Genomic DNA, 24,790 nt, shown 5'->3' with positions numbered 1-24,790 from the left:
TTTGCCTATTTTAAGAATGTCCCTTCCATTTCCTATTCCCAGGGCTGCACAATATGCTTTATCTCTTCTTTTGGACATAATTGTGAAGAAAGATACTCCGTCCTTGAAAAAATTTTCATCCCTGGCCAAATCTTTTTTTCCCATTTCCTCAGATAGTTTGGGAAACTGGCACTCATGTTGCTACTCTCTGGCTTTGTACTGATCTCCCAGAGCAGGTAGCCACTCTTGGCTCTGTTTGTCAGAGTTGAATTGGAGCAAGGAGCCATGTGACATATTGGTATGCAGATCATGTGACAATGGAATGAGAAACAAAGAGCAGGAGGCTCAGCCTTCAGGCAAATGACCAATATAGGAATGAGAGCTGCTAGTATTTCCTGTTTATCTTTTTAATGCTAATTATCTGTTTCTTGTTCTCAAATTTAGCAGTTGTTGACCTAGCTCAATTTTAGATCCCCAGAAACTATCCTCCAAATATATGCTTCCAATATAACTTGGGGGTTCATTAGATTAATTAATTAATAGTGGTTAATAAATGCTTTGAAATCTTTTTATTAAAAGGGCCACCTAAGTACAAAGTGTTATTATAATCAGGTCTAATGAGGTCAGTGATTTAAAGAGAAGGTTTTAAACCATATATAAAGCCCCTCCAATGATCAGTGGTACAGGATGAAGGTAAGAAGAGGCAGGTGATTCTACAGGCTGGTGTTTAGAACCTCCTCCACAGTGGCAGAGCCACACTGAAGTTTGCTTGGATTGAAGCCAGGTAATCATAGATCTACCAACTAATGGATTCTCAAATTGTTTAACTTGTCTTTTAGGACAAAGGCCACTGCTTTGTTAAAGCCTGGCGTGCAGGGTAGTGCTGAAGACGGGGGACTTTCCTAAACCGAGAGGAGAGATTTGCTCTGCAAGTTCACAAACCAGGTTAGTGCTCACCTTCTTGTATCTTGTAGAACACTTAAGCTGTCTTTTGAATGAAACCAAAAATAGAAGGTAAGGAGCACAGCAAACCTCTTCTGAGTCATGATCTCTAATGCTCCTCTCAGTGGCTTCTTTTGGTTTTCTAAGGAGACTATAGTCGAAGAATGGGAACAAAATTATGATATGAGCAAGCTTGGAGACAGGATGGGAGTGTGTGTGTTGGCCTAACATATTTAAGATATTTATAGGCTCATGTCAATATGAAATTGGATTAAAATGAGTTGGGAGATTATACTTAGGAAAGAGTGATCCAATGAACCATAATACTGAGCCTATGAGAATAATATCTTGGAACTAGCAAAAAAAGTATTACACTGGAAATGATTCTAAATTTTCTTTTAATTAAAACAAATTTCCTTCAGAAAACTTTCAAGTTTTAAAATTAACCAGTTTCTCTTTCAAATCATAATAGGTGCTGTAGGATAAGATTCACAACCATGCTATCCTCTATCCTGTTTTGGGGACTTATTGCCCTCATTGGTAAGTCATTGACTGACATTTAGCATCTTCTGCAGGGTGTCCACAAAAACATGTAGCATAGTCATGAATCAGAAAAAGCAATGATTACATGTAATGGAGGGGTGGGTTCTCCTTCTAATCAGCCTGGCCATCAGTCAACTGCTTACATCTATAATTAACAGTGTATTCTGCTTGCCAAGCAGGTGAAGGCACTGTCAGTGGGAATTTATGGAACAGTGCCTTGGGAGGCAAGACATATGAAGATAAAATTATTAATACCAGGCAGTAAATAAGAGTTAAATGAAAATAGACAGAAAAAGACACTAGTCTGGGAAGAGTTCAGGATAAACAGTTCACATCTAGTCAGGATGTTGAGACCAGAAAGGCTTTCTGGGAGGATGTTATACTTGAAGAATGTTTGGTGTTATTTGATAAGAGAAGAAAAGAGTCTGCTGTGTGGGTAGAATGGCTTTAGTATAGGGAGGCAGAAATGCATGAAAAGTGTTGGGAGTACAGTAAACAGATCAGTGAGACCAGAACAGAGGTGAGGATTTCTGAGGGGAAGGATAGAAAGGTAGGCTGGTGAGATGGTTAGGGACTTTGAATAAGAAAAGATTGAAAATTTGGCTTAGGAAAAATGAAAAGCAACTGTAAACAATGTTCAAGTTGTCTTTATGAATAGGGTGAAGATTGAGAAGAAAGTATTTCTGAAATGTTTAATTCTAAATTTGAAAAAGTGAAGCTACAGAAAAGTGATAATTTCCGATTATTTATGTGGTCAAAGGCAGGGGAACATAGTTTTAAATTTTTATTCTTTCTTTAATTTCCAGGTGGGAGCAGAGTTATATAGCCAGTGGACTAATTATGAGCTACCCTACTAGCTATGTTTAATTGAAAGGTGACTATAATTAAGAAGGGCCTGTGTGTTTATGATGTCAACACAAGTAGTGTAAAGTCCATGGTCATATTCTAATCCCCTTAAAGCAAACTTAGGTATGCATGAGTCTGCTGGGAATCTTGGTTAAAGTGCAGATTCTTTGACCTTATACCTAAAGACTCTGATTCAACAGACCTAGTATGAGGAGCCCAGAAATAGCTATTTTTAATAGGCATCCAGATAACTTTGATACCTGTGAGCATAGCGAAGGCTGGCTCTCCAGTAAAAAGAAATTGAACCTTTTGACATATGAACACTTGATCCAGATAACTTAGATTATTCCTTTACTTCTCATTCATCCATCCATCCATCCATCCATCCATCCATCCATTATCCATTCACAAATATTTATTGAATGTCCACTTTGTGCCAGGCATTGTTCTAGGTGCTGAGGAGGAGATAGCAAAGGGAAAAAAATGTTCTAGTGAGAGGAATAGGAAAAAAGAGAGGAAGAAATAAAAGGAAGGAAGGAAGACATGTCAGGTGGTGATAGGTGATATAAATAAAATAATATAAGGTAATGGGTGATAAGGAATGAGGCATGAGTGTGTTGCCTTTTTAATATAAGTAGAAAAAAAGGCTCTTTAATAAGTTAATTAAAAATTGTTGTAGAATGTTTCAAACACATAAAATGGGGGAGGGAATAGTGTAATTAACTCCCGTGTACGATCATCAAGCATCTATGGTTTTCAACACTTTGCTATTCTTATTTTATCTATTCCTCATGTCTGCATTTTTTGGGAGGATCGGAGGTTAGAATATTGTAAAGCAACCCAAAAGATCAAAACATTTTACCTATAAATGTTTTAGAATGTGTCTAAAATGTACAAGGACCAGCTCTGGCACAAGAAGATGGTCCTGGCTCACCTTAAACATTTCCTGCCCCAGACCAGGAATGAGACCTTTTTCTGAGGAGCACTGGTTCCTCTGAGTGGGAAATAGTATTTAGAGACCACAATATGAGTACCAGGGGTACTCCATTGCTATGGGGTGTTATTCCTTCCAGGTCTTTTCAGTGGAGAGAACTTAGAAAGTATATATTTCTTTAAAAAAAGAAAAATAATTATGCATTCATACTGATATTTCACATTAATATTTTTGATACAAAGGATTTCTAAAAATCCTGACTCCTAATAACATTAACATGATACTTATTTATATATAATAGTTTCAAAATAACTATGGCAGTATTACCAACAGTGATCCTGTGCATATAGTTTAAGATTTTCTTATGATTCTTTATGTTCATAGGATGTATTCCACTAGTGGTGTATGCTTACATTGACTTGTTTTTAAGTAACTAGAAATAATTCTCTTCTATGTATTAATTAAGTTTTCAATTTGATATAATTTGTCTCTCACTTTTTAGGATTTTTTTCTATTTAATTTTTTTAAATTATAGAAACATTTACATGGCTCCAAAGTAAAAACTATAAAAAAGGTACATTTAGAGAAGTCTAGCCTCTATCCCTGTCCCTTTTACCTCTTCTTACCTTGCCCCATAACTAACAATTTTTATTAGTTTTTGGTTCATCCTTGTATTGTTTCTTTTGAATATATAAAGAAATCTCTCACACACACAAACACACACTATCATATTTTCTCCCTTTTTCAAACAAATACAATTCCATAACTACTATTCTGTACCTGGAGATAATGTTATAGAATCATACGGAGTTCTTCCTTTTTGCAGCTGCATAGTAATCTGTTGTGTGGAAGGGGCTTAGCTTACTCAGTCCCTATGTGAATGACACTTGCATTGTTCCCAGATCTTTGCTGTTATAAATAGTGCTGAAACAACAGCCTATTGCAAAATCTCCTTCCACAGCAATGTATAAGACTGCCTATTCCCCCACAGCCTCATTGTCAGAATACATTGTCAAACTTTTGGATTCTTGCCAATTAAATAGGTAAAAAATAGTGTCTCAGTGATGTTTTAATATGGCATTCTCTTTTGAGTGTGGTTGAGCACCTTTTTATACATTTAAGGATTTTTTCTTTTTTTTGCTTATGAACTGTTTATTCATATCTTTTGCTGATAGGGTGGTATTTGAACAGAGTCCTGAAGGCAGTGAGGCCGCAAATCATGTAGATACCTGGAGAAATAGCATTCTATGCAAAAGGATCTGTAAGTATAAAGGCCTTGAGCTAGGAACCTGCCTGAGATGTTGAAGGATAAGCAAGGAGAAGAATGTGACTGGAGAAGAGTGAGGGAAGGGAAGGAGAAGTCAGAAAGTGAGCAGAGGCCAGATCAGGTAGGGCTTGAAGGCCACAACAGAATGATTGGAAAGCCACTGGAAGGTTGATCCCATGATCCCATGCATGTTTCCACAAACCAGTCTGGCTGCTGGGGGATAGACTGCAAGGGTGGAGGAAGGAGGTCAGCTAGGAGGCTGTTACAATAATCAAGATGAGCAATGGTGGTAGTTTGGATCCTGGTGGTAGCAGAGGTGGTGAAAAGTGGTCAGATTCTGGGTATATGTTGTCAGTCTGCACCATCACTCACAGCTTCTATGCTTCTATCTTACATATGATCTGTGTCCTGGAAATCCATCCATTCATTCACTCATGTATATTTCCTACACATATTGTAGGCACAAGATTCTATGCTGAGGGCCATGAAGAGTGCCAGTGCCATGCTCTTTGCATCACATGGAAATCCATACTGCTTAGGGAAGCTTAATGGCTTTGCTGGTTTCTACTGGTTTGTTATCTAAATAGGCTTTCTAAGTATTATGAATTTACTTGATAGTTTCACTGTCTGACTTTCTGATGCATTTACAATAGCTTTTTTTTTTTTTTTTTTTGCCTGTTTGTAGTTGGGAGAAAGTAGATTGTGCCTGTATTTGTATTTGTTTTGATGAGTTTTGCTTTTTAAAAAAGTTAGTCTTTACAGTTGCTTTGTTTTCCTTTTAAAATATATATTTTTATAAGGAATAGTTCCATTGGTTGTGTGCCTAATTCTAAGAGAGTCTCTTTATACTGTCAAGTTCATCAGAACTAGACCTATAGTGAATGGGGAAAATCCATCTCTTTATTAAAAAATACCATTTACAACACTAAGTGAAACAACATAGTTTTTTACATCAAATATTTTAACAAATATAATTTCTTATGACAAGTATTTGTAGTCTTAAGATATAAGTCAACAGTCCTAGGAACTATTAGCGCAAACTTTTCAACTTACACCAAAGCTCTTTATCTCCTTTAATAAATAGACTTGGACAGTAAGTCACTTCATAATGACAAAATAAAAAATAAGAATAGGATTTAACTTAAGTTTTTATGGTAAGTTGAATTTTATTTCCAATTTTACTAATTATACTTAGAAATTCAACCTCACAGAAACATGATATAAAATGGATATTTTAAGTTAATGGTACCCTTCTTTTTTATCTTAAGTGGCATTGGTACCCTTCTTTCTTATTTTCTTAAACGAAGGCAATTTGTTAATCCAGATGTTTACATCCCCAGAAGTATTTGTGTCAGAAGTGTCTTAAAATTTCTCTCAAAGTTCCTGCTTAAAACTCTATTGGCAGTTTTAATTCTGATCAAGATTGCAGCAAGTGTTTTTGAGACCTATAAAAACTGATTTTCATAATACTTTGTACAATGTTTAGAATTAACTACTTCATTAAAAAATTTTCAGAGGCACCTTGCTGGCTCAGTCAGGAGAGCATGTGACTCTTGATCTCCAGGTCATGAGTTTAAGTCCCACGTTGGGTGTGGAGACTACTTAAAAAAGTTTTTTTTTTTAAGGTTGGAGTAAAATGGGACGGGGGAATCTTCTGTTCTGTTTTGTCTGATGAGCTATCCAAGGGGTCTTAGGGAGGGAATTGGGAAAGAGTAAGTCTATGGCTTCACCTTTGGTTTAGTAATGCTCATTATAGTGACTCGAGCAATATATCTCGCAGGCTTCATGAGAATTATCGTTCTCTCCCCCAGGCACTTCTAGGGGCTCGTACCCTTTCACTCACTCAATGAACCCTCACCTGCATCCCCGCCTGTACCATGGCTGCTACGGTGACATCATGACCATGGAGACCTCTGGTGCCGCCTGTGATATAACCAGGTTGATGAACTGCGGTAAGTGAAAAGCAAAGCAAACATTTGGCTTTCCCCCTTTCATCATTTTTATATTATTTTTTTTAGGAAGTAGCTTAATTTTGAAAAGGTATAATTGCTGTTATAGCAATAAGATCAAAGTTAAAAATTAGAAGAAAGCAGAATCCTGACCAACTTAACAAACGACTTCTTTTAATTTCCCCCTATTCTTTTTTTTTTTTTTTAAAGATTTTATTCATTTATTTGACAGAGAGATAGAGAGAGAGAACAAGTAGGCAGAGAGGCAGGCAGAGGGAGAGGGAGAGGCAGGCTTCCCGCTGAGCGGGGAGCCCGATGCAGGGGCTCGATCCCAGGACCCTGGGATCATGACCTGAGCCGAAGGCAGCCGCTTAACCGACTGAGCCACCCAGGCGCCCCTCCCCCTATTCTTTCCAAACTTTATCCAAATGTGTTTATTTCTACATAATTAAATGATTGTTTACATAAAATATTAAATTCTGCCTTTGTTTTTTGTTTGTTGTTGTATTTACTTCATGTTACAGCATGAGCATTTTAAGCAAGCCTCTTGCTCTTTGTACATCCTCTCTTTTGTAATCCTGTTCCAAAGTCTTCTTCATGTTATCCCAGCATTAGAATGTCAGTGCTGGAAGCACCTACAAGGTCAATCTAATCCTACCTCCCCAATTTATAGATCTGAAAACTGAGGCTCAGTAAGAAGAGACTTCTCATGGGCCTGGAACTAGGTAGTAGCAGAACCAGACTCAAATTTAGGTTCGCTGACTTCTAGTCCAAGAGTCTTCCCAAGGCACCAATGTGGCAGGTAACAGAAGAACAAGAAAGAGAGCAGAAGTGGTACTGCTTGGGGTTGTGGACCTTTCTGAGTTTATGCAATTAGAGATTAAAAACAATGTCCTAGAATAGTTGTCCCAAGCTTTGGGCTCTGGTTGGGGGCTATGACTGACTTATTAAACTTTGGAAAAGGGTTCTCTTCTGGAGTAAACAGTTTTGTTTTCTATTGACTTAGGGATCCGTGGTTCTGAAATGTTTGCTGAGATGGATTTGAGGGCCTTAAAAACTTACCAGATTCTGATCAAAGAAGTTGGGCTGAGGTATTGTGTGGACCCTGCTCTCATTGCAGCCATCATCTCGAGAGAAAGCCATGGTGGAGCTGTCCTGCAAGATGGCTGGGACTACAGGGGACTTAAATTTGGCTTGATGCAGGTACTTGGCAAGAAACTTTCAGTCAGCCCCACTTCATCCTTCCTTATGGAAGCTCAACCCAAACTAGATGTCCATTTGTAGTACTTCCAGGCTTCAAAACACCCTGGAATTTCAGCATAATTTATACTTCTATATTTCTGAAACACATCTCTGGTATTTCTTTCCAGATTTATCAGTTTTTGGGTATCTTCAGAAAAAGTATTTTATGAGTTTTATAACTACAATTTGCAATTAATAATATGCAATGCACTTAAATTGAGAAAATCTTATAAAGGGCACTATTAGAAGTGTCCATTTGGGGCCCATAAAGTAGTGAATTTTATCCATGTAGATCAAAACACTATAATTAAGCTCTACTTGAATCAAATGGTTCTTTAGGCAAATTGGAGGAAGGGGATCCAAATTATCTGGATGTTTGCATCCAGTCATTATTTTAAATTGTCTATAGAGAGCTAAGCTTCACGCTGTCCCAATTAGAAACAAATTTTTATGTTTGACTGCAAATGTCTAGTCATTGAATGCTAATTATTTGTTTTGAAACAACTTTTTCATAAATTTATTTATATTTGAGAGTTTAACAAAAACTATGCCACTTCCACATCTCCCAAATCATACTTTGTTTCTCTGACTCTCTTTTCTTTTTCTTTTTCTTTTTTTTAAGATTTTATTTATTTATTTACAGAGAGAGACACAGCGAGAGAGGGAACACAAGCAGGGGGAGAGGGAGAAGCAGGCTTCCCGAGGAGCAGGGAGCCTGATGTGGGGCTCGATCCCAGGACCCTGCTATCATGACCTGAGCTGAAGGCAGACGCTCAAGGACTGAGCCACCCAGGTGCCCCTCTCTCTTTTCTGTGAGAGAAAGTAGAATTGATTCTGTGGAGATAAAGTAAGGGGGCTGAGGCCAGTGGCTGTATACTTGAGCACAAGGAAGAGAAATTGGGAATAGTAGAAAAATGTGTTGCTTTATCCAGATGCTGACATTATTATCTGATTTTTGTAGCTTGATAAAAAAATTCATCACCCTGTTGGTACCTGGGACAGCAAAGAACACCTTTTGCAGGCTGTTGGGATTCTAACAGACAAAATTAAGGCAATCCAGAAAAAATTCCCCATGTGGAGTGTGGCTCAACACCTCAAAGGTAGGCCATGTTTGTGGAGCTTTGTTTAAAAGATGAGCGAGTGAGACCCCTGAAGGCCAGATGTGCCCCGGGCCTCCCTGGGAGTGTTCCCATGGGGTCAGCAATGGGTCTGGAAGGAGCTGCCAAAAGGATGCACTAGTGCTCTCTGAACCACTGAGTTACTTTGAGTGGTCTTGCTTCCCAACGTCCATTTCCCCTTCTGCCAAATGTTGGTGTTCTTATATCTCTCATTAGTTACTGAGCCACTGAGTGATGTCTTGAGAATTAATGCAAGAGTTTAAAAGAATGTTTGCCTTCCTCTGGTAGAATTTTCCTGATGCAAGAAACTTAACGACGTTCTTTGTTTGAACAAATGTTTACTCTGAACATTCTCAGCGACATCCGGGCTTTAGGTATCATATCCAAGTGGAGATCTCTGGTTGGCTGATCACAGACCTCCTCAAGTTCAGCATCTTCCAGATTGAATTAAGTCACTAGCCTCCCACCATAAACTTACTCTTTCTTCTGTTTTTCTGTCTCTTCTCTTTATTTTGTCTCTGTGAAAGGCACCATATGTCTAGTCATTCCAGCCAGAAAACCAGAGTGTTTTCTTAGGTTCTCTGGTTCCTTCTGTTTTCACATCCAATCACAAGCAAGTCCTATCAAGTCTACCTCTTATAGACCCATGGTGTGCATAATACCTTTCTCCTCCCACACTTTAACATCCTTAATTTAGAATAAACAATTTCTGTTTTCTCTATTTCAAGGTCCCTGAAGTCAGGGATCATGACCAGGGGTGTTTTTCTCTATATATCAGAGCAAAGCAGTCATGTTAAACACATAAATAACTATTGAAGATTAAAATTTTGGGGTAAAATACACATACACACTTGCATACACACACATATCCATACAAAGAAATGATTATGTCTTGTGTACCATTGTGTACCCTGCACTCAGTGTGGCACCCATCCGCCTGGCACATAGTAGGTGCATAAAAACATTTATTGAATGACTGAATGAGGGATTGAATAAATGAGTAAATTCTTTTTTAAATGAGTAAGTTATTTAATGACTGGGAGAATGCTATAAACAGTCTCTGACTGAAGATTTGCTGGGGATCAAGTTTTGCCAGGCCTGGACTACATAAGAGGCAAATATGGCTTTTGCAGCAAGAAAGACAAGTCTCTTAAAAGGAGAGAGAAGGAAAAAAATCTGGAATTTTCCCAGAGATTCTTGGGGTGGTTGAGCCTTTCAGGAGGGGAGGAAGGGGGAAGGAGAATCTGGGACTGCCTGCTTTGAAAAATTTGCCTGGAGGGCTTACATCCTGGGAATGCTCATATCTTATTTCTTTTTTTTTTTTTTTAAAGATTTTATTTATTTATTTGACAGAGACACAGCAAGAGAGGTAATACAAGCAGGGGGAGTGGGAGAGGGAGAAGCAGGCTTCCTGTGGAGCAGGGAGCCTGATGCAGGGTTCCATCCCAGGACCCTGGGATCATGACCTGAGCCAAAGGCAGATGCTTAATGACTGAGCCAGCCAGGCGCCCCGCTCATATCTTATTTCTGCTGAAAATTAATATTTCAGTCTGAACCTCTGTTTCATTTCAGGTGGTCTCTCGGCCTTTAAGTCAGGAATCAATGCCATCGTCACCCCAACGGACATAGACAAAGACTTGGTCAATGATCTTCTCGCCCGAGCTAAATTCTATAAAAGACATGGCTTCTAGGCAAAGCTCTGTGGGTGGGCCAGGTTGGCAGGTGTTCAGATGGCCCCTCTTTGAGAGTTTGATATGGATGTGTTGTACCCAACACAAAGAAATGGTTGCAATTATGACATAAAATTCAGTTTTCTTAATGCAAATAAGCATCCAAAAAAAAAAAAAGAAAGAAAAAGAAAAGGAATCCCACCCAGTTCATAATATGATTCCCATAAAATGTTCACAAACATATATGCACAATTATTTTGTAGTAAATGTGAATATCATGGTAAGTGACATCCATATATTTCAGTGAGGCCCTATTTTATTCCATGATTTCAATGCCTGCTGACCCCTGTTTTACCAGAATTGTTAACAAGAGAGCCTGGACTGAGCCTTTGTCCTTTTCCAAGTATTTGTCCAAGCCACTAGGGCTTTGATTGTGAGATATGCTTAACTCATAAGCCAGTCAACCTGTGGGATGATGGAGAAACTAGGGATGGAATTCTAGCTTCACAAGTAACTGAGAGCTGACTGTGGTGAAGCTGATCTTCTGAAAGTGCTATATGCCATGTCCCTGGCTCACACCAACCTTCTGTGTCTTCTTCCTCTTGTTTGCTGAAGATCCAGGGACTGGCTTCTTCTATTTTCAGGAATTTCTGCCACACACTTGTTCAAGAAGTCCACTCCTCACAAAACATGACTGAAGATAAGCATATAGGACCTGAGTGAGTTATGGTTCTTTAATTGCAAGCAAAAGTAACCAATTCTGGAAAATTTAAGGAATAAGAGGCATTTATGAGAAGGCTATCAAAAGACTCATAGAAACAACAAGGTCAAGGACATGAAGAGAAACCAAGCGACTTTGTGCAGCAGGAACCAGTTGACCCTACTTGATAGCATCCTCACTGCATGAGTATTAGCTCTCTCCTTGCATAAATGTACTCCAGAGACTTTTTCTTCCATCCTTTCATCATTCTGATTCACTTTCATAGTTTCAGGAGAGAGACTCTGATGGGCTTATCTTGGGTCATCTACATACCTACGCCTTGGCTACTCTGCTCTTTGGTCTTGTCCAGACTACCCACAATGGAAAAGAGTTCCCTAGAATGAAAAACCTGGTGCAGTTTGTGGCTTTACTACCATCCTCAGGAGAGGACACAAATAATAATGTTGGAGCATAAAACCCTCAAAGTCCCTGCTGACATGGCTCCTGCTTGGCTTTTAGCTTTTGGGGGGAATATTTGATAAAAGTTTCCCCATTACTTTTCTTTCTGAGAAGGAATCAAAATTAAACCCACCTACCTCTGAGTGCCCCCGGAGAAAGCCGGGTAAACCTTCTCTGCCCAACAACATCTTAACCTAGCCTGAAGATTTGACTTAGGCAGAAATGGGACCCTGTGTTTCACTGGGCAGAGTCAATGGTCAGCTAGTATGGTAGCCCTGCAGAATACAGTCCAGCATCTCTTATAATTGGTTGAGGACCATACTGTACCAGTTGTTAAATATTTTGACATCTTCCCTGCTTGTAGGCAATCCAGAACATTCACTTTACTTAAGAATGGTTTCTTCTGGGCTTTCCCCCACAAGCATGTACTCCACCTAACTGCCAGCCCCTTCAATGTCACTACTAAAGCAATAAAGCACATCTAGGTGAGATAATTTCCAAGTAACTTGAAAAACAAGAAATAGGATACTGACTTAGACTCTGAATTGATTCCCCCAGTATTCTCTTTATGACTTGGATACCAAGAGATGTTCTATAGGAGAGTCCATATTTAAGGTGTCTTAGTTTGATTCCCACAGAAACAGACCTTGAGACAAGGACTCAGGTCCAGGTAGCTTATTTGAGATGTGCAGGGACTTGGTGATACAGGGAAGGGAAGAAAGCCAGCAAAATGTGTGTCATCAAACCAGCTACTGGGGTGGGCACTGGAGCTCAATCCTCCAAGCAAACATCAAGAAATGGTACACACAGTTCAGAATTATTCTACCCAGGGGATAAGGAGCTGGGGTATTTATACATATACTTTTAAGAGCCATTGATTGAGGGATCTTCCTTTTGGGGGCTGTGGGAGGGCGTGTCACTTCTGTGCGCCTCTGCTCTATCATGCAAATAGGCAGCACACTTTTCTGCAGTCCCAAGGAAAAGAGATTGTAAGCACAGAAATGCAGATACTGGCAGTTGGCAATCACCTGAGAATCCTGGATCTGCTTCACAGAGGTTAGATACGGCTGGAGGCTGGGGATACCTTCCACCACTGCTTGCTTTCCTCTGTGACCTAACAACATAGTAAGAACAATATGGAAATAAATACAAGCCTCGTGATGCCTCATGATTTCCATGCCAAGCTTTTCCATAATCTATTAGAATTACTAATTAAATATGATAGAACTGCCTCAGTCTATTTTTCCAGTTGATACTGAGAACAATATTCAAGATGTTAGACTCAAATGTGGCTCCATTAAATATTCTTTCAGTCATCCTCAGTTTTCTTTATATTTTTTTTGCCTGTGTCCTCTTCAGGGATAATGAATGGCTCTATGTTTGCATCCTAGTGTGTACAATGTCACTTCTTTTTGTTGTCTAAGAACTAAGCTCTCTCTGGAAAATGAAGAAAGACTGTCTTATAAATAGTTCTGAAAGCAACAACAACAACAAAATTATCATCCTTTCCTCTCTTGGCAATCAACCTCACAGGACTTTAAGCATCAGTGCTGAGAACATTATTAGAGGTCACAGATATGGAAGCACTTCCTTCCCTTACTTCCTCTGCATTATGCTAAAGGAACATACATGACTAATGGCCCTAATAAGACCAACCTTGGGTATTGTGGAGACTGAAGGAAAAAGTATTTGAGAAATTACTAAGCAATCATTGGTGGTGTTGTGGTGGCAGCATCCCCAGAATGAGAGGCTTTGCAAGCGTGAGGGGGTGGGGGTCATGAGGACATAGGATTCCTGGGAAAGAGGGAGCTCTGAAAGTTAAAAGACTCTAAAGGTAAAGTGACTGCAATCCTCTTCCTTGCCAGCCCCATTGGGTGTAGCCTGTGAGGCAGCCCTTAGTTTGTCTGCCTGGTGAGTACAAAAGGGAGTGGCGTTATCTCTCAGTTACTTCTTTTTAGTTGCCATCTTGATGTTTATTTGTATTGAATTTAAAATCCAGTCTTTATTTTTTGAAGACTTAGTTATTTTAGAGAGAGAGCATGCATGCACATAAGTGGGAGGGGCAGAGGGAGAGGGAGAGGAAATCTCAAGCAGACTCACGCTGAGAGTGGAGCCCAACCTGGGGCTCAATCTCACAAACCCAGAGATCACAACCTGAACCAAAACGGAGAGTCAGACAACCAACTGCACCACCCAGACACCCCTAAAATCCCCTCTTTAAAAAAAAAGCTTTTTTTAAATTGTGAAACAATACACATACGGAAGAGTTTGTGTAATAACAAAACTGTTTAGCAAAATAAACTATTAAAAAAAGACTAGTGACAGTATCAAAAAAGACTAGCCACAGAAGAGGAGAAGACATTTCAACAAATAAGCAAATATTTTATTATAGTCTAATGAATCAATCTATTCTCTTTTTTGGGGGGACCCAAAGTGATATTTTAATTGGTTTTTATAAAGTTTTTAAATGATGTTTCATTAATATTTTATTCCAGGTCTCATGAAGAAAAAAAACCCCACTGGATATTCAAACCCTATAATTCATAATGTTAAATTATGCATTTATTGTCCTGCTTAATTTTTCCCTAGATTTGTTTTCAATTTTAGTAAAATACATAACACAAAATTTACCATTGTAACCATTTTTAAGTGTACAGTTCAGTGGCATTAAATACATTCATAATGTTGTGCAATCATTACCACCATCCATTTCCGTAACTCACATCATCTTATAAAATCTATACTCTATAGTTATACTAACTATAAACAATAACCCCCAACCTGCCCAGCCCCTGGCAATTACCATCCTGCTTTCTGTCTCCGTGATTTTAACTATTCTAAGTACCTTATATAAATATTACCTTATTCTTAATAACTCTCATGCCCCATTTAAGGAATATTTTCCATCATCAGATTGTGAAGATATTCTCTTACGTTACTTCTAAATGCCTTATTGTTTTGTATTTCACATGTGGGTTTATAAAGCACTGGATTTTGGTGTGATTTAGAGATCCAATTTAAATGTTTTTCTGTGTGGATACCTAAAATTGTCTCAAAAACACTTATTGAAAAGATCATCTTTCCCTCACTGCCCTGCACTACCATTTCTATTTCTGATCTCTCTCTTCTGCTCATCATTTACTTATTTCTACCGAGAACAAACTATCTGAGTTAGTATAGCTTTATTGTGAGTCTTCATTCCTGGTAAAGCAAGTCCTCCAACCTTGTTTTTCTCCTTGCATTTTTATATAAATTTTACAATTAGCTTGTCAAATTCCACAAAAATAACTGTTAGGACTTTTTTTAATTAAAAAAATTTGGTTTTTAGAGAAGTTTTAGATTCACAAAAAAAACTGAGCAGAAAAAGTACCAGAGTTTCCATATACTCCCCATCCCCACACATACACAGCCTCCCCCAGTATCGATATCCAACAGCACAGCGGTATATTTGTTATAATCAATGAACCTACATTGACACATCATTATCATCTGAAGTCCATAGTTTATATTAGGGTTCATTCTTGGTGTTGTACATTTTATGGGTTTTGACAAATGTATAAGAACATGTGTTCATCATTAGAGTATCATACAAAATAGTTTCATACAAAATGAAGAGTATCATACAGAATAGTTTCATTGCCCCTAAAACTCCTATTTATCCTCCCCCTGTCTTCCCCCAGCCACTGATCATTTTACTGTCTCAATAGTTTTGCCTTTTCCAGAATGTCTTAGAATCATACAGTGTGTAGTCTTTTCAGATTGGCTTCTTTCACTTAGTAATATATATTTAAGTTTCCTCCATATCTTTTCAAGGCTTTATAGCGCATTTCTTTTTAGCACTGAATAATATTGCATTATCTAAATGTACCACAATTTATTTTTCAATTACCTGCCGAAGATATCTTGTTGGCTCCCAATTTTTGGCAATTATGAATAAAGCTGCTATAAACATCTGTGTGGGCATAGTTTTCAATTCATCTGGATAAATACCAGGAACATGATTGCTGGATCACATGGAAAGAGTATGTTAAGTTTTGTTAAGAAACTACCAAACTATCTTCTAAAGTGGCTGTACCATTTTTCCCCATTAGCAATAAATGAGAGTTTTTGTTGCTCCACATCTTTGTCAGGATTTGGTATTGTCAGTGTTCTGTATTTGAGCCATTCTAGTAGGTATGTAGAGATCTTGTCATTTTAACTTGCAATTCCCTAATGGCATATGATGTTGGACATCTTTTCAGATGCTTACTTGCCATCATATATCTTCTTTGGTGAAGTGCCTATTAAGGTCTTAGACCCATCTTTTAATTAGGTTGTTTATTTTCCTGTTGTTGAATTTTAAGAATTCTTTGTATATTTTGGATATTAGTCCTTTATCAGATGTATATTTTAAAAATATTTTCTCCCAGTCTGTGTTTTGTCTTGTCATTCTCTTGACACTATCTTTGACAGAGCAGAAGTTTTTAGTTTTAATGAAATCCAGCTTATCAATTTTTTCTTTCATGGATCGTGTCTTTGATGTTGTATTTAAAAAAGTCATCAACTTCCTAAGGTCACATAGGTCTTCTCCAATGTTATCTTCTAAGAGTTTTAGTTTTGCATTTGTGTATAGATTCATTTGGACTTAATTTTTGTGAAGAGTGTAAGGTCTGTGTCTAGATCCCCCCCCTTTTTGGGGGGGGTGTGGATGTCCAATTGTTCCAGCACCATTTTTTGAAGACACGATCTTTGCTCCATCATATCGCCTTTGCTTCTTTGTCAAAGATCAGTTGACTATATTTATGTGTCTCTTCCTGGGCTCTCTGTTCTGTTCCATTGATCTATTTGTCTATTCTTTCTCAAATACCACACTGTCTTGCTTAATGTAGTTTTGTAGTAAGTCTTGAAACCAGGTAATATCAGTCCCTCCAACTTTGTTCTTTAATACTGAGTTGGCCATTCTGGGTCTTTGCCTCTCCATGTAAACTTTAGAATCAGTTTGTTGATATCCAACAAATAACTTGCTGGGATTTTGATTAGGATTACTTTGAATCTATAAATCAAGTTGAGAAGAACTGACATCTTGACAAATTGAGCCTTCCCATTGAAAAACATGAAATATCTCTTCACTGATTTAGTTCCTCTTTGTTTCCTTTCACCAGTGTTTTGTAGTTTTTCTCATAAAGATATTATAGATATTTTATTAGATTTACACCTAAGTATTTAATTTTTGTGGGGTGCCAATGTAAATGGTATTGTCTTTTTAATTTCAAATTATACTTTGTTCATTGCTGGCATATAGGAAATTGATTGACTTTGGTATATTAGTCTTGTATCCTGCAACCTTGGCTATAATTGCTAATTTATTTCAGGGAATTTTTAGTTGATATTTTTGGATTTTCTACATAGACAACATGTCATCTGAGACAAAGACAGTTTTATTTCTTCCTTCACATTCTGTACACCTTTTATTTCCTTAGTGCGTTAACTAAGACTTCCAGTACAATGTTGAAAAGCAATAGTGAAAGGGAACATCCTTGCCTGCTCCTGATCTTAGTGGGAAAGCTTTGAGTTTCTCACCATTAAGTATGTAGGTTTCTTGTGGCTGTTTTTTATCAAGTTGAGAAAGTTTCCCTCTATTCTTAGTTTGCCAAGAGTTTTTATTGTGATGTCTATTGGATTTTTTGGATGATTTTTCTGCAACTATCAATATGATCATGTGGTTTTTCTTCTTTAACTTGTTGATGTGATGAATTACATTAATCAATTTTCAAATGTTGAACCAGCCTTGTGTACCTGGATAAATCCCACTTGGTCATGGTATACAATTATTTTTATACATTGTTGGATTTCACTTACTAACATTTATCATTCTGAAAATCTGAAATTCTTAAGGGCCCTTAGGAATTATGCTAAATCTACTCTGCTTATGCTCTATAAATGGAATAACAAAGCCTGGGTGACAGTACATCTGTTTACAATACAGTTTACTGCATATTTTAAGCCCACAATTGAGACCTACTGCTCAGGGGGAAAAAAAAATTCCTTTCAAAATATTACTACTGGGGATCCTGGCTGGCTCAGTCAGCAGAGCATGTAACTCTTGATCTTGGGGTTGTGAGTTTGAGCCCCACATTGGCTGTAGAGATTACTTAAAAACAAAATCTTAAAAAATCCCACAAAATATTGCTATTCATTGACAATGCACCTAGTTACTCAAGAAATGGGAATGCAAATTGGTTCAGCTACTATGGAAAACAGTTTGGAGGTTCCTAAAAAAATTAAAAATAAAACTACCATAAATCCCACTTCTGGGGATATATCTAAAGGAAATGAAAGCACGATATCAAAGACATATGCACTCTTGTGTTCATTGCAGCATTAATCACAATAGTCAAGATAAGGAAACAACCTAAATATTTATCAACAGATGAATGGATAAAGAAGTTGTGGTGTGTATATATAATGGAATATTATTCAGCCATGAAGGGAAAAAAAAGGAAATCCTGACATTTGCAACAACAAGGATGGACCCTGAGGGTGTTACGTTAAGTGAGATAAGTCAGCCAGAGAAAGACAAATACTATCTTTCATATGTGAAATCTAAAAAAGCCAAACTTATAAAAACAGAGTGCAGCATGATGGTTACCAGAGACTGAGGGGTGGAGGAATTGGGGATACATTGTTTAAGGGTACAAACTGGGAGCCAGTAGCTAAGTAAATTCTGAAGAACAAATGCACAGCATAGGAATTAGAGTCAACAATATTGTATTCTAAACTTCAAAGTTGCTTAGAGTTCTAGATCTTTATTGTTCCCACCACACACACACAAAATGATACTTAATGTGACATGACGTAGGTGTTAGCTAATGCTACAGTGGTAATCATATGACAATATACAATAGGTAATCATATGACAATATATAAATGTATCAAATCAACACATGGTACACCTTAAAGTTACACAATGTTATATGTCAATTACACTTCAATTTAAAAATTAAAAAACATTTAAAAACCTCAAGACAATCCACAAAATTTTATCCCTTACTTCACAGTAGTACCTAATCCAAATATTCTGTCATCACTTCTGCCTGAAGCCACTTGCTTTACTGTATTGGATCTTGCTCTGCCTTTTTCAGTGGACCTCTAGATCAGAAAAGTCAGTGCCTTCTTACCTTGACCTGCAGAGATCAACAATACACCTGGACAGTCATGTCCCAGGGGTTCACTGAAGCCTCCTTCACTTTCTTCAGAGAACAAGGAAGCCTGCAAAAAAGATTCCATTTACTTCCTCTTAGAATTAACGGGAAAGAGACATAAACTTTCAAAAGATAACTTAAAATTTTGTGAAACCACAGTATGTGTGGGGCATGACTGATTCAGGGGATAAAATATTCTCTCCTGACTCACTAAAGACTATCTAAATGTACCTAGACCACTCACAAAATGACAGTTGAGAGGATTTCTAGCTTTAATTAGGTATTGCAGACCATGGATGCCAAACTTCTCTGATACTGTGATGCCCAAATATGAACCCAAATAGGAACAGGTCTTCTGCAATCTGAAGAGGACTCTTCACTAGCCTCCTTCCCTGACTATCCCTAACTACAAAAAGCTCTTTCATTTATGTGTGTGTGAGTTATCTGAACAAGCCCATGAGGTTTTAACTCAATTTCACAGGAACTATCAAATCATCTCTCACTAAAGTCTCACCTCACCCTTAGTTTCAAAGGTTTGTTTTCTTTACCTTAGAGCAATAGCTGTCATTGAAAAACTTGATGCTTGCTGAACTAATTCTAAACTGCTTGCTTAAGCTCATGGTCTTGTTTGCAGTATAGACATTATGTCTGGCTAAGAAAACACAACACATTCCAGCCAGCCAATCAACATCTATTGAGATTCTGTTACTCTCCCTCTTGCATTACTATTTACCACTGCAACCCCCTGAATCCTGCCACTCTTTTGTCCCTGTCAGAAAGAGAGGAATCTTATGATAGTCCTACCCCAGTTAGGGAACTTTCTGACCTCACTCCCATTGAGAACATTGACCTATTATGATTTTTTTTTAAAGATTTTATTTATTTATTTGACAGAGAGAGACACAGAGAGAGAGGAACACAAGCAGAAGGAGTGGGGGAGGGAGAAGCAGGCTTCCTGCCAAGCAGGAGCCTGATGCAGGGCTCAATTCCAGGACCCTGGGATCATGACCTGAGCCGAAGGCAGACACTTAAGGACTGAGCCACCCAGGTGCCCCTTCACTTATTATGATTTGTTGATTGATCATAGCTCAACCAAAACTGGAAGTTATTACACAAGATGTTATAACTAATGTAAGCTCTCCTTCAGAAAATAATCCTCCATCAGGTAAAATCAGCCTAGGTAGCAAAACTTATTGCACCAATGAGAGTGTATCAACTATCCAAAGACTAGAGAGTAAACATATATACAGATAGCAAGTATGCTTTTAGAGTAGTACATGGCTTTGGAATGTTGTGGAGACAAAGGTGTTTCTTACTTCTGCAGGAATTCCCATCCAAAATGGACAACAAGTTATAGAACTTCAAGGAACTCCTACTTCCTAGAGAGGTGGCTATTATAAAGATTGAGACCCATCCAAAAAGAGGTAATACTAAAGGAAGAAGGGGTAGAGGAAGAAAAGAAATAAGACTAGATTAGAACAGAACCTCCTCGAAGATGGCGGAGGAGTAGGAGACCTGGATTTCGTCTGGTCCCAGGAATTCAGCTGGATAGGGATCAAACCATTCTGAACACCTACAAACTCAATAGGAGATCGAAGAAAAGAATAGCAACAACTCTCTGAACAGAAAAGCGACCACTTTCTGGAAGGTAGGACGTGCAGAGAAGTGAATCCGAGGCAATATTCAGGAGGATAGACGGTGGGGGAGGGGCCTCCGTCGGCCGCTTCTGGCAAGTGATAGAGCCGCAGAACACAAAATCGGAACTTTTAGAAGTCGGTTCCGCTGAGGGACGTCGCTCCAGTGGCTAAGCAGGGGGTGGAACCCTCACGGGACAGTGTGGTCTCAGGACCGTCGGGGTCACAGAAAGACCGGGGGTGCCTGAGTGCGGCAGAGCTCCCAGGTATCGGAGCGGGGAAGCCGGCTGCAGAGACGGAGCCGAGGCACGGGGTCTCAGCTTGGGGTTGCCATAAACCGTGATCCGTGGCACAGTCGGGCCACTACTCCTCCAGCAGGGACCCGACAAATGGCAGATCCGGGGAGACTCCCCTTCCTCCCCCGGGACGAGCGGCGTGGGAGCGCACCGCAGGGATCTGCTGGGTTTGGAGACTCCACACAGGGTCGGGTGCCAGAGATAGAAACACTCGGTCACAGGCCAGGTGAGCACGGAGTGCGGCCAGAGACTGGGGAGACAGGAGTGAGTGACTGCTTTTCTCTGGGGGCTCACTGAGGAGTGGGACCCTGAATTCTCGGCTCCTCCGGGCAGAGATTGGGAGGCCGCCATTTTCACTCTCGGCCTCCAAGGCTGTACGGAAAGCTTGCAGGGAACAAAAGCTCCCGAGAGCAAACCCGAGCAGATTACTTAGTCTGGACCCGGCAAGGGCGGGGCAATTCCGCCTCCGGCAAAGACATTTGGGAACCACAGCAACAGGCCCCTCCCCCAGAAGATCAGCAAGAACAGCCAGCCATGACCAAGTTTACCGATCAATGAGAACGGCACAACTCCAGTGCTAGGGGAATACTGCACATAGAATCCATGGCTTTTTTACCATGATTCTTTAGTCTTTCAAAGTTAATTTTTAACTGTCTTTTTTTTTTTAATTTTTCTTTTTCCCTTTTTCAACCAACATCTTATCAATCTCTTTTTTAAAAAAATATTTTTTATTTTTCATTTTTAGAGTCATATTCTATCCCTTCATAGTAGTTACCCTTATTTTTGGTATATATATATATATAAGTTGTTCTCTCTTTAAAATTTTGAGATACAGTTTCTTCTAACATATCAAAATATACCCTAAATCTCTAGTGTATGGCTTTGTTCTAGTCTCCTGCCTGATCACATTCTCTCCCTTTCTTTTAAATCCTCTTTTTCTTTTTTCAACCAACTTCTTATCTTATCAATTCCTTTTATAAAATCTTTTATAATTTTCATCTTTACAGTCATATTCCATCCCTTCATCGTATTAACCCTTATTTTTGTACATATATAAGTTTTTCTTTCTTTAAAATTTTGGGAGGCACTTTCTTCTAACAGACCAAAATATGCCCAAAATCTAGTGTGTGGCACTGATCTATGCACCAGCCTGATCATATTTGATCATATTCTGTTTTTTTGTTTTGTTTTGTTTGTTTTTATCTTTATCTATTTCTTTTTTTTCCTTTTTCTTTTTTCTCTCTTTCCCTTTCTTTTCCCCCAGTTTCAGGTCTTTTATGATTTGTTTAGCATATATTTTCTGGGGACGTTGTTACCCTGTTAGCATTTTGTTCTCTCATTCATCTATTCTATTCTGGACAAAATGACAAGACGGAAAAAATCACCTCAACAAAAAGAACAAGAGCCAGTATGGACTGCAAGGGACCTAATCAATACGGACATTAGTAAGATGTCAGAACTAGAGTTCAGAATGATGATTTTAAAGATACTAGCTGGGCTTGAAAAAAGCGTGGAAGTTATTAGAGAAACACTTTCTGGAGAAATAAAAGGACTAAAATCTAACCAAGTTGAAACCAAAAAGGCTATTAATGAGGTGCAAAAAAAATGGAGGCTCTAACTGCTAGGATAAATGAGGCAGAAGAGAGAATTAGTGATAAAGAAGACCAAATGATGGAAAATCAAGAAGCTGAGAAAAAGAGAGACAAACAACTACTGGATCATGAGGGCAGAATTCAAGAGATAAGTGACACCATACAACGAAACAATATTAGAATAATTGGGATCCCAGAAGAAGAAGAAAGAGAGAGGGGGCAAAAGGTATACTGGAGCAAATTATAGCAGAGAACTTCCTTAATTTGGGTAAGGAAACAGGCATCAAAATCCAGGAGGCACAGAGAACCCCCCTCAAAATCAACAAAAATAGGTCAATACCCTGACATCTAATAGTAAAACTTACGAGTCTCAGAGACAAAGAGAAAATTCTGAAAGCAGCTCGGGAGAAGAGATCTGTAACCTACAATGGTAGAAACATTAGATCGGCAACAGACCTATCCACAGAGACCTGGCAGGCCAGAAAGGACTGGCAGGATATATTCAGAGCACTAAATGAGAAAAATATGCAGCCAAGAATACTATATCCAGCTAGGCTGTCATTGAAAATAGAAGGAGAGATAAAAAGCTTCCAGGACAAACAAAAACTAAAGGAATTTGCAAACACGAAACCAGCCCTACAAGAAATTTTGAAAGGGGTCCTCTAAGCAAAGAGAGAGCCTAAAAGCAACATAGACCAGAAAGGAATAGAGGCAATATACAGTAACAGTCACCTTACAGGCAATACAATGGCACTAAATTCCTATCTTTCAATAGTTACCCTGAATGTAAATGGGCTAAATGCCCCAATCAAAAGACACAGGCTATCAGATTGGATAAAAAAACAAGGCCCATTGATATGCTGTCTGCAAGAGACTCATTTTAGACCCAAAGACACCCCTAGATTGAAAGTGAAGGGGTGGAATACCATTTACCATGCTAACGGACACCAAAAGAAAGCTGGGGTGGCAATCCTTCTATCAGACAAATTAGATTTTAAACCAAAGACTGTAATAAGAGATGAGGAAGGACACTATATCCTACTTAAAGGGTCTATCCAACAAGAAGATCTAACAATTGTAAATATCAATGTCCCTAAGATGGGAGCAGCCAATTATATAAGACAATTAATAACTAAAGCAAAGAAACACATCAACAACAATACAATAATAGTGGGGGACTTTAACACCCCCCTCACTGAAATGGACAGATCATCTAAGCAAAAGATCAACAAGGAAATAAAGACTTTAAATGACACACTGGACCAAATGGACTTCACAGATATATTCAGAACATTCCATCCCAAAGCAACAGAATACACATTCTTCTCTAGTGCCCATGGAACATTCTCCAGAATAGATCACATCCTAGGTCACAAATCAGGTCTCAACCAGTACCAAAATATTGAGATCATTCCCTGCACATTTTTGGACCACAATGCTTTGAAACTAGAACTCAATCACAAGAAGAAATTCGGAAAGAACCAAATACATGGAGGCTAAAGAGCATCCTACTCAAGAATGAATGGGTCAACCAGGAAATTAAAGAAGAATTTAAAAAATTCATGGAAACAAATGAAAATGAAAACACAACTGTTCAAAATCTTTGGGATGCAGCAAAGGCAGTCCTAAGAGGAAAGTATATAGCAATACAAGCCTTTCTCAAGAAACAAGAAAGGTCTCAAATACACAACCTAACCCTACACCGAAAGGAGCTGGAGAAAGAACAGCAAATAAAGCCAAAACCCAGCAGGCAAAGAGAAATAATAAAGATCAGAGCAGAAATCAATAAAATAGAAACCAAAAGAACAGTAGAACAGATCAATGAAACTAGGAGCTGGTTCTTTGAAAGAATTAAGAAGATTGATAAACCCCTGGCCAGACTTATCACAAAGAAAAGAGAAAGGACCCAAATAAATAAAATCATGAATGAAAGAGGAGCGATCACAACCAACACCAAAGAAATACAAACAATTATAAGAACATACTATAAGCAACTATATGGCAGCAAATTAGATAATCTGGAAGAAATGGATGCTTTCCTAGAGATGTATCAACTACCAAAACTGAACCAGGAAGAAATAGAAAACCTGAACAGACCTATAACCACTAAGGAAATTGAAGCAGTCATCAAAAATCTCCCAACAAACAAGAGCCCAGGGCCAGATGGCTTCCCAGGGGAATTCTACCAAACATTTAAAGAAGAATTAATACCTATTCTTCTGAAACTGTTCCAAAAAATAGAAATGGAAGGAAAACTTCCAAACTCATTTTATGAGGCCAACATTACCTTGATCCCCAAACCAGACAAAGACCCCACCAAAAAGGAGAATTACAGACCAATATCCCTGATGAACATGGATGCAAAAATTCTCACCAAAATACTAGCCAATAAGATCCAACAGTACATTAAAAGGATTATTCACCACGATCAAGTGGGA

The 24,790-nt window shown here is 38.5% G+C and overlaps 1 protein-coding gene across 1 annotated transcript; it reads left to right on the top strand.

Annotated features, from left to right (window-relative positions):
• Positions 1-1,418: 1,418 nt before the first annotated feature.
• LYG2 (lysozyme g2) lies at positions 1,419-10,699 on the top strand. The gene is made up of 5 exons (XM_036110761.2): positions 1,419-1,461; positions 6,323-6,463; positions 7,467-7,663; positions 8,664-8,802; positions 10,393-10,699. The coding sequence occupies exons 1-5, from the start codon at positions 1,419-1,421 to the stop codon at positions 10,509-10,511; spliced, it is 639 nt and encodes a 212-aa protein (XP_035966654.1). The 3' UTR covers positions 10,512-10,699.
• The last annotated feature ends 14,091 nt before the right edge of the window (positions 10,700-24,790 follow it).

Source organism: Halichoerus grypus, chromosome 10, assembly GCF_964656455.1.
Source record: "Halichoerus grypus chromosome 10, mHalGry1.hap1.1, whole genome shotgun sequence".
Lineage (NCBI taxonomy): Eukaryota > Metazoa > Chordata > Mammalia > Carnivora > Phocidae > Halichoerus > Halichoerus grypus.
Note: the sequence above shows the minus strand (reverse complement) of the source record. Positions and strands in the feature narration are given on the sequence as shown.